General features: G+C 44.5%; 1 protein-coding gene across 1 annotated transcript; it reads left to right on the forward strand.

The window, feature by feature from the left end:
• Positions 1-554: 554 nt before the first annotated feature.
• Positions 555-6,157, forward strand: MEX3B (mex-3 RNA binding family member B). The gene is made up of 2 exons (XM_085644297.1): positions 555-1,135; positions 2,374-6,157. The coding sequence occupies exons 1-2, from the start codon at positions 898-900 to the stop codon at positions 3,783-3,785; spliced, it is 1,650 nt and encodes a 549-aa protein (XP_085500423.1). The 5' UTR covers positions 555-897; the 3' UTR covers positions 3,786-6,157.
• The last annotated feature ends 4,693 nt before the right edge of the window (positions 6,158-10,850 follow it).

Genomic DNA, 10,850 nt, shown 5'->3' on the forward strand with positions numbered 1-10,850 from the left:
AGAAAAACTGCCATCGTGGTTGGCTGAATATTCAGTGCACTGTTTTTTTCTTTCAATGGCTCTTGCTCCAGGCTAGCTGCCCTCTTCTTTGTCCTCGAGCTCTTATTTAGAGTGCACCCTCTCAGCCTACTTCGTCCTGCGTCGGTTTCAATTACACTACTATACACTGGCTTCCTACAACAAAAGCCTTCGCTTATCGCAAGATTTCGAGCCACCACAAAGTTGTCTTCTGGGAAAGTCAATGCAGATTAATTCAAACGTGCGTTTCAAGCACATGCGATCACGGCCAGGTTGAGTTTATGCGATATCAAATCAGAAACACACGAAGGGAGATACGGTCGAGCGATTTATCCAGCCTGATAGATAAAAGCAAGTGTCTAGGTTCTTTATTGTTTTGCCTGAGACAACAAAGAAAGGAGTTTGCAGCTGGAGGCAGAAGGTGGGGGAGGAGCCAGACAGGGGTAGCACCGCCCCATCGCCCTCTGTCTGGCCAATCGGGAAAGGGGAGACAGGGCCATTGTGCTGTCAACTCGAGGCGGTGACGTCACGGCCGTGCAATATTCCCCTCTAGTGCCGTCTGGCTGCTGCAGCTCAGACAAGAAAGAGAGGAAAGCGCTGAGTGAGCCGGGGAGGGGCTCCTGCGAGAAAGGTTGGCATCCCGGGGATCTGAGTTCTTGCAGCCCCCGGCCACCCTGGGACAGGCAGAGCCGAGGACCCCTCTCCGCCAGAGGGCTGCACTGATTTGCAAAAGCCGAGCCGGAGAGAAGGAGGGCTGTTCCCCCTTCAACGCCTCCCTCGCTCCCTCCTCCTCAGCCCTGGCCATCTGCCTTGGCGTTTCCTTTGTGTCTCTTCCCACTCCGCACCCAGGCGGGGAGGGTGCAGCCGACAGCCCCCGCCATGCCCAGCTCACTCTTTGCCGAGGTGGAGAGAGGGGTGAGCGGTGGCAGTGGAGGGGACACGCTGGAGGAGCAGCGAGCTTTCCAGATTGCCTTGGATCAGCTTTCCTTGCTGGGGCTGGACAACGATGACAACGGCTCCATCTACGACAACGAACCCAGGAAGAAGAGCGTCAACATGACCGAGTGCGTGCCGGTGCCCAGCTCCGAGCATGTGGCAGAGATCGTGGGCAGACAAGGTGAGTAGGCTGGGGCTAACCACATGTAAAGGAATGGCCCCATGTGCGTGGGCAGGATGAGGCAGCAGCCCTGCCAGCTCCCGAGTTCACAGCAGGGGCAGCCTAGCAATGGCAGAAGACATGCCACGAGCACAAATGATTTATATGGGGGCATGGTGAGGCGGCAAAGCACAGGGATGCTTTCTGTATGGAGTGCGAGTCAGGTCTCAGGAACAAATAACTGCCTCTGTTTTACCGTATAAACCACGGTTTTCCTATCCCGCAAAAGGAGGTACATTTATTAGACATGTTTACAGGATCCAGACTGTCTTTGAGGGTATCGCTCTAGAAAGGAGTTTCTGAGAAATTATACTTTAATGTTCATTTTGTATTACCTCCCACAAGTATGGTCTTTGTATCCTGCCATGAGCCCCCATAGGTTCTCACCCAATAACTGCTCCTCCCCTCACTGTCCCCTATGACGGCAGATCTATTGCATGGGCAGGACTAGACAAGGAGACAAAGAGAGCGCAGGCACGTCCCCCCAAATATAATCCGCATACCCAATCAACGCATCGCCCCCCCTCCCACTCTCAATTAATGTGATCACAAATGCAAGCGCAGGCATACATGATTAGCAGAAACGTATTTTTGTTATACATTCTTGAATCTGTGAGAACAATGGGCTTGGAGGTACCGCATCTGCTGGCAGCCCGCATCACACACATTTCTCGGCAAGACACTCCGAAGCATCAGCCTCTTTTGCTTTTATAGTGCATTGCCACGACGAACTAAGAAGTATGCATTGCAACGAGGGGGGAAGCCGCCCTTTACTTTAACTTTGAATGCGTTCTGGGACTGTGAGGCAGTATTATAATCCTTTGTGTGTTTTCGGTTTTTAAGTAAACAGTCAATAGCACTGAAGCGAAAGCGCCTTTACTTTCTTTCCATTAAGTGTGCGTGTAGCCCACTATTTGTGTGGTTGGTTGGACAAAATACACGAACTCCGCCCTATTTCCACTTTGCTCTCCCATTTCGTAGCCGGTGGGAACTATTTCTGGGTGAAATGCGTAGTGTTGTGTCAGTGAAGATACGTGGGGGTTGACCTGCTGCCCATACAAAGGGACTATGCTTTTTGCAGAGAGTTATGCTAGTTTTTGAATTTTCTGTACGTAAAAGCTTTGTTATTGCTGAATAGAAATCCCTCTGCTTCTGTGACTAGTAAGTAATCTTTCTTTCCTTGTTTGCATCCTTGGTAGGTTGTAAAATCAAAGCTCTGCGGGCGAAGACCAACACCTACATCAAGACCCCTGTGCGCGGGGAGGAGCCTGTCTTTGTTGTGACGGGCAGGAAGGAAGATGTGGCCATGGCCCGGAGGGAGATCATCTCAGCAGCTGAGCATTTTTCCATGATCAGAGCATCTCGGAATAAAAACACTGCCCTGAATGGGGGTACCAACGGTGGCGGCAGCGGAGGCACTGTGCCGGGTCCACCCAACCTCCCCGGGCAGACAACAATCCAAGTGCGGGTGCCCTACAGGGTGGTAGGGCTGGTTGTGGGGCCCAAGGGGGCAACCATCAAGCTCATCCAGCAGCAGACGCACACTTATATCGTCACTCCGAGCCGGGACAAGGAGCCAGTGTTCGAGGTAACGGGCATGCCGGAGAACGTGGACCGCGCCCGGGAAGAGATAGAGGCGCACATCGCTGTGCGTACAGGCGGCATGATCGAGGTCCAGGATGAGAACGACTTTCACGCCAATGGCACAGACGTTGGGCTGGATATACACGGACACGCGTGCCTGTGGGGTACCAAGGCTGGGACAGGCCGCAGGGTACTGTCCAGCTACCGCCACGATAGCTCCAGCTCCTTGGGGAGCACGTCCAGCGACTCGTACTTTGGGACAGGTAGCAGTGGGCGACCTGGGGAATACAGCCCGCCCAGTCCGGCCCTCAGCTTCACCCACAATGGCAACAACAATAATAACGTCAGCACCAGCGCTTACATTTATGATATCATCTCTCCAGATGCAGTGGACATGGGCTTCGACTCGACTAATTATGACCCTACACCTTCGCCCGGCACCACGCTTATTTGGTCTCAGTTGGACCGGGCAGCCGCCAATTCCTCTTCCAGCGGCTGCCATGCCAATGCCTCGCCACCAGGGGGTGGTCACGCACACGGGACTCCCATGAATGCGAACCACGTGCTGGCTGCAGTCAATCAACGTAGATCCGTCCTGCGCCATTCCCCACCCCCTGGTGGTCACGTGACCAGTCTGACCGAACACTCCTTGGCGAGGAGAGTCCGCAGCGACCCTCCGGCTTACCCTCATTACGTCACACTCCAGCATGCGCTGAACGCCAACAGCCTGCCTGGCTCCACCCATCTACTGTCCGGTGGTGGGGGCTCCTGCGACTCGTCTGCCTCCTCCACCTCCTCGCAGTCTTCTTCTTCCTCTAGTTCCTCCTCCTCGTCTTCCTGCAGCATGAGGCGGAAGGGCAGCCGCGACTGCTCCGTGTGCTGCGAGAGCGAGGTAATTGCAGCCCTGGTGCCCTGTGGGCACAACCTCTTCTGTATGGAATGCGCCAACCGCATTTGCGAGCGCACCGAACCGCAGTGCCCAGTCTGCCACAGCCTCGTCACTCAGGCCATCCGCATATTTTCATAAAAGGGGTTCTGCCTTTCCGATCAGTGCCACCGCCTTCGGAACGGGAGATGGATGCCGATGGGAATCGGAACTTATCGGGCCGTACAGAAAGATGCCACATGATTGGGGGAGGAAGGGGTGTAGAGGAGCTATCTTTTTAAAAGAGGGAAGGACGCTACCCAACTTTGTGACATGAGCGTAGTCGCAGTATTCTCAAAGGGTCTTAAAAAGATGTTATCTCTAGATGTTCTTGGGAAATGCCATTGACGGTGCAATGTTGTGCCAGTGAAGGGATGTTTCACCTGAACTACTCGAGGGTGGGTGGAAGGTATTTTACCATTTATGGGACAATGGCCTCTCAACCTCACTCCATTAATAGATACGATATAATGATGTGTTCCAGGCTCATGTCCTCCAGACTTTTTTCTTAAATGATATCGTGTAATTATGCAGGACCCAATCTAACAAATTATGCGTGCTTGATGACCCTGCCCCTCCTTGGTGGGTGGTGACTTGAGCAGTTTCTTGCATTACGCGTTAATGTACCAGCTTTAGTGAAGATCACAGTAAAGTTTAAGATAAGTCGACCTAAATTGCTCTTCAGATCACCTCTTCGTTAACATATAGTCTAAACAGCCGACAGAAGTATATCAAGCGTGCACATTGAAATAGTAACATTTGGTTCCTGCACCACAAGAAGAAAACCTTTCCTTTTCAGCAATATGAATCAGACCACTTACACTTTTTGCAGCTGAGGGCTCCCCTGTGGAATATGGGGATAGGAATAGGGAACCGTGGGGACGTAAACCCTCTCAAGCATGTTTTATGATCCACAAAACTGACCGAGAGCATCTTTTTTAAAAAAATCGGGATAGAAGCCAGGCACATTACAACAATAAACGATTGATCTTTTTACGTTTTTATCTTAAGTATTATTGCACTGACCTGGTCTGTCATTAAACAGGATAACTTAAACGGGCCTCGGATTCCTATACTGTCTCCTAAACTACTTGCAATACCCCTTCTTTCCCAAAATAGCCAAACCGCCAGCACTGATAAACAGATAAGAGACAAGCAGCTCCTCTCCTGTGCAGTGGGACAGTCAGTATGTAAGTCAGTGCATGCTAAATACCCCTAGTCTTAATGGAAAGCTCGGTGTTTCCACAAACATACGGACTTGCTTTTTGATACTGTTTACCCTTAAATTAGTATAAAGCTGCAGTATCTGCATATTTACAAGGGAGCCGCTAGCATTACGATATACTGTACCATGGGGACATATTAGTGCATGATATAGATAATAGGACGACTACATTTTAATAGATTTACACTACTTTTGACCAGAAGCTTCCACAATGTAATAGTATGGGTTATTATGATGTACAGACTGTTATGCACCCTAGTGTTAGGTTTCCCCAACACATTTTCTTGGGATAGCTACTTGATATGAATGTTTTCCTCAGAGAGCAAAACGTTCATGCCACCCCCTACTTTCACACCACCAGTACGATACTGCAGCTTTACTGGCAATGGCATTGTATCATATCTATTATTTACAAATATCTATGTCTATACATATATGTAGATATATATATATATAAACGTGTAAAGGTTTTAAAGAGAAATTGTATTGATACAGATTGAAGTATTTTATTCTTTTGACTTGAAAAGTATATTTCATATTGCAAAGATGTTTACAAGTATTTTAATTTTAAGTTCAGTGAACTTTTTGTATCTGGGTTAAAATCTTTTTATTTTTAAAATGACCTTCTGGCAAAGAACACTGTATTATTTTAATATCACACAATTGTGGATAGAATTACAAACCATAATATGTGTATTGCTTTGAACAGTATTCTGATGGGATGAAGGTTTTATAGGTTCGGAAAAAACTTTTAAATCTACTTCACCCAGCATATTTTTATTCAGTGATTATAAAACATATTTTATTCTATATTATTACAAAAATGAAATGTATAAAGATAATAAGTTGACAAACGGAGCCATTGAAGCTTTCTAAATATTTGTATAAATAGAATTAAGTGGAAATTACAAAATTCTGTTGCACCACTATAGTTTTAGTATTTCTATTTTAATACATTTGTTTACCACTTGTTTATGTATATGTAGGTGATGTTACTTGAGCGTAAATGTACTTTAATGAGCAAAGTTTAAAAACAAAGTATATTTTATTTTATGATAAAGGGCCTTTAACCTCATGGTCAAATACTAATATTATATTTGCTGAGACAAGATTTGAAAATTGTATCAAGAGTTTTATTTTTCTGACATTTAAAGTTCTACATAATTAAGGTGAAACTTAAGTAATGGTGCTACTTCATGTTTTTTTAAGTATTTCTATATAAATCAAATAAAATATTATGTTAAATAAATCAGTCGTGTGACTTGCTTTTCTAAGGCCATGAATTTCATTTCTTTGTTCGCCTACAAAGCTCTCTTTCAGTCTGAAGGCCCCGTCACTAAAATGCTACTTAATCTCCCCAGTCTGTGTGTCCGTAGATACAGTCACATAGACGCCTACATTGCTTCTTTTACATATTTTTAAATCGTGGCCTTATTGACCTTTCCGATGTTAAACACCCCACTCAGATGTCGAATTGTGGTTTCAGAAGCTGCAACCAAGTGAGACTAAAACACTTAAATGAGTTTATATGAAGATGTAAAATATCCATTGCCTGTTCTTGTATTCCACTTTGCAGAATATTTATCACTATAAACCACGTTATGTTTTAACTTACATTAAATCATGTCACTGTCAGTGTAATTCACAAAGCGTTCAATAGTAACATATTTCCTCTTGGAATTTACACGAGGCCTATTGAGAATGGCTGCAGGTTTGTGTTGTCTGCGCGCGCACAGTGTCCGAATTTCACAACAGTAGACAATTAGAAACTGTTAGGCCAGGCCAATTGAGAATGGCTGCATGATGCAACATGGGGCATTAAACAAAAACAATTCACTTTCACCATGGATTTGGTAATATAAAATTAAACGAGAGGAGTCAGGTTTCTCGCTGTGTAAACTTTACTACGGGTATGCTCATTTGCTGTTTTGACCATTGCACTTCTCATAGTTTAAAAATAAGCGTTTGTTATTCAGAAGTTGTTTCACAGTCACAAAAACGAAAGCCTCCCTGACAGGTGTGCTGGAGAGGCCACCTAAAGTTACAACATTATTGCAAACACGCAAGGCGTACAGGATTAACAAACATTGACATCTCCCCTTAAAGGTTTTTGGAAGTTGTGGAAAAGTGGCCTCTCAACTCATGAATTAGATATCCATAATTCAAGCTGTACAAAAATAGCATGTTTAAACTATGTCATCCTGTTTCCTTTTGCACGTCCGTCCACATTTCTGCCGCCTTTGACCCTTACACAATACATGTGAGTAGCAATAAGTCATGTACAGAAGGAAGGACACACATCACGCTGTACATCATTTATCACCATGGTTTTCTAATGGCTTCGCTTGAGGTGCAGCATGCAGTTCAGAAAGGACGTCACTGCCCTTCTGCAAGAATAGACAGAGCAAACGTTGCATTTAGCATTTATATTCATTTTGATTGTATTTTAAACACGTGGTATATCTAATGGTAAACATTTCCCTCTTCCTTCTAAGGCTTCAAACATGGTTATGAGATATGATTCCATAATTAGTTTAAGATACCTGTTTGTGTCTACATATTAGACCAGTTGCATTCTTATTACAAGTATGCATTTCTTTATAACACAGGGTAAATTAATAGGCAATATATATATATTTTTTAAATTGCGATCTATATTGAAGAGAAAGCACTAAGCACAACACAAATGCACACTCCAGAACCATACTAACGAAGTAATACTGGCTTAAACAGTATGGGATTTAACTTGGGGTAAATTAAATAAATATGCTCTTGCAGCACAGTAGTTCTAAATGTAAATGCATAGATGGCTGGGTTGTTCAACTAGATCACCAATAGCAAATGACAATTGCAGTGCTCAGTGCATTCATTCCCATGAGTGGTTATACATGACATGGAGCATGTCATGCATTCAAATGCATCGGGTAATTTGAGCCAGATTACATATTGTGCCATGATCTCTTTACCATAAAATTTAGCACAGTTATAACACCTTTTTATGAGGCGTATAACTTATTCTAGGCCATAGGGGCCATACACTAGCCTTTCATAGTGTCATCCATAGACCACTCAAAACTCGCAGGGGCTTATTTACAACCCCTTGCGCAGCTGGTGCGTCTCTTTTTATATGGGATAAAGTGGCACACATGGCTAGTAAATACGCCTCACAGTTTGGTAAGTCTCAATAACTTTCAGGTGTAATTTTTGGCTTTGATAACATCTCTCTCTTTTTCGTCTCCAATTGCATCCTGTGCCTAGTAATTGTATATTTTGCAGTTGATCTGATACCTTACCATTGCATCAAGTGGCTTAATAGCTAATAAACAAGTAAGATTTTCACAGCATAATACTTTAGCAACTGTTCAGTAACAGCCTTTTCTATAAGGGAACTCCTCCTGGTGTTTCGTCACCAGCCCGGTGGCGGCTAGCATCTATGGGTAAGGGGTGCAGGCGCAAATAATATATATTAAAAAAAGGTGCACAGAAATAACATAACAAAACGTACCTTACATGAACGCAAAGTAATCTGGTCCGGGCAGCTTCTTTGGCAGGAACTGGAACCGGATGTAGCACCTCCCTTGGCCAATCCTAGCGCTGCTCTCATCAGCATGAAAGCAGCCCCAGGATTGGTAGTAGGGGCCTCACTTGGCGCTCCACAGTGCTCTGGAGGCTTTGGCTTGCTCTGGTTCTAGATGTTTACTGTATGCATGTGTGGCTGACCGTCTGCAATGCTTATGACCTCACATATTTCATCACTCATGACGTGGTCAGTGACATCACTGATGACATCTCAAATGACATCACTGATGACATCATCCAGTGACTGAGTTTGTAAAAGGTTTATGTGTGTTAAATATATATACCAAGATGTATGGATGATTCAGTGAGTGCATGGATGACTGTATAAGTGAGTGATTAGGTGCCTCAGTGAATATATGGGTGAGTGACTAGGTTGTGTGAATGTCTGTATCAGTCTGTCAGTTGGTGTCTAAGTGGCTGTATGGGCGTGTGAATGGTTACATGAGTTTCTGTATGGGTGAGTGATTGGTTATCTGAGTACCTGTATGGGTGTATAAGTACCTATGTGGAAGGGTGAGGGGGTGTGTGACTGCCTGTATGGATGAGTGAGGGGGTGAGTCAGTGGCTCTATGGGTTAGTGTGTGTGTGAAGGGCTGTATGGATGAGTGAGTGTGTGTACTGCTGTGTTGTCAATGGTATATGGGTGAGTAACTGGGTATGTGAAAGGAAGTGCAGGTGAGTAATGGGGTATGTGAGTGAATTTACGGGTGAGTGAACGTGAGAGTGGCTGTATAGGTAGAGTATGTGCTTGTGTCAGTGACTGTATAGGTGAGTAAGTATGTGCTAGTATTGGTATGAGTGAGTCAGTGAGTGTGTAAACTATGGGTGAGTAAGAGGCTGTATGATTGAGTGTATAGTTGAGTAGGTGTGTGATTTACTCTGGGTGACTGACTCAGTGTGCGAGTGACTGCATGAGTGGATATGTCAGTGGCTGTATCAGTGAGTGGGTGTGAGTGCCTATATGGATGTGTGTGTTGATCTATAAATCGTGACTAGCTGTGTAAGTACTGGTGCGGGTGTGTGAATGGGTTTGAGAATGGTAGTGTGAAAGTTGGAGTGGGATTATAAAAGGTTATATGGGGTGTGAGTGGGTGCGTCAGAGATTCTTTGGATGATGTCATCAGGCATTTCATTTGAGATTTCATCAGTGATGTCACTGACCATGTCATGAGTGATGTAATATAGGAGGTCAAAAGCAGTGCATTGCGGAGGTGCAAGTTCTGTTTAGCTCAACTAACTATAACTTCTGAATTTCTGTGGTTTTGTACAATTCAAATATTAGCCTAACTATAACGTCCCTGTAACCTTAGTTTTTTTCAGTGAATTTCTAGTTAAAAAAAAAAAAGTAATGGTGTTTTCAGAGCGGTGGGAAAAGGGACAGGCCTCTGCAATCCTACTGTGTAGGACTTACATAAAGGACCAGGAGGACTTCTTGGTCCCCAGGGTCCCTTTACATCCAAAATAACTAATTCCCTAACCAGTAGTGTGCCAGGAAACGCGTTTGCAGAGTGGTGGAGAAAATTGGGCTTGGCCTCTGAAGAAGTCCTAGCAAACTCACTGTGTAGAACTTGCTAGAGGTAATAGTAGGGGTAGTTGGCACCCAACAACCGTCAATAGCCATGGGGCCTTCATCCCCCTACTAGTAGTGTGCCAGGAGGCGCGTTTGGAGAGTAGTGGAGAAAGGACGTCCTTGATGATTGCACAGGTAGTGCCTGTGTGATTTCATGTGTGCAATTGCCTGGGACACACTGAATACGAGGTGTTATTGCAGTGTAAAACACATATATAGACATTTTACATAAAGTTTCAGTGTAGCTATTTAGTAAGATACTAATTTAACTTTCTCCTTTATTAATTTCTTGGCATAACTACATCAAAAATGTACTTTCCTTCTTCACAGCAACACCGGGGGTCGCTATGACATCAGAAGTCACAAACACAAATGACAAAGTGTCAAACAGATATATAGACATATTTTACACAACGTTTAACTCTAGCTGTTTAGTAACATATTGGTTGAACTTTATTTTAATAACATAGCTAAAAAAGAACAGTTAAAAAAAATAAATGTAAATATCTGAACTCACGAATGTAACTTACAAACAAAAATAAAGCTATCCTTTGTTACCTAAACTTACGGAGAATCAAAAACTGCTGCAAAACTAGTGCAATGCACAGTGTTTGACACAACCCTCTCTAGAGGGACGAACAAAAAATATTCAAGTGGGACAACGTCCAGCTTATGTTATCCTAAAATCTAGCAGAGAAAATATCTCCAACTGGAGATCTACCAGAGGGAAGCTGGAGGACCATCTACATCAGTGGCAGTAGCAACAGTACCCGGCCAGAAGGCCCCTTCAGAC

The sequence above is a fragment of the Triturus cristatus genome, chromosome 3_1 (assembly GCF_964204655.1).
Source record: "Triturus cristatus chromosome 3_1, aTriCri1.1, whole genome shotgun sequence".
NCBI classification, from domain to species: Eukaryota; Metazoa; Chordata; class Amphibia; order Caudata; family Salamandridae; genus Triturus; species Triturus cristatus.

What these genes read in the sequence shown, in the direction of transcription:
- MEX3B (XM_085644297.1), top strand. Translation starts at nt 898, where the DNA reads ATGCCCAGCTCACTCTTTGCCGAGGTGGAGAGAGGGGTGAGCGGTGGC. An exon ending in AGAGATCGTGGGCAGACAAG is followed by an intron (nt 1,136 to 2,373) that starts GTGAGTAGGCTG and finishes CATCCTTGGTAG; the next exon opens with GTTGTAAAATCAAAGCTCTG.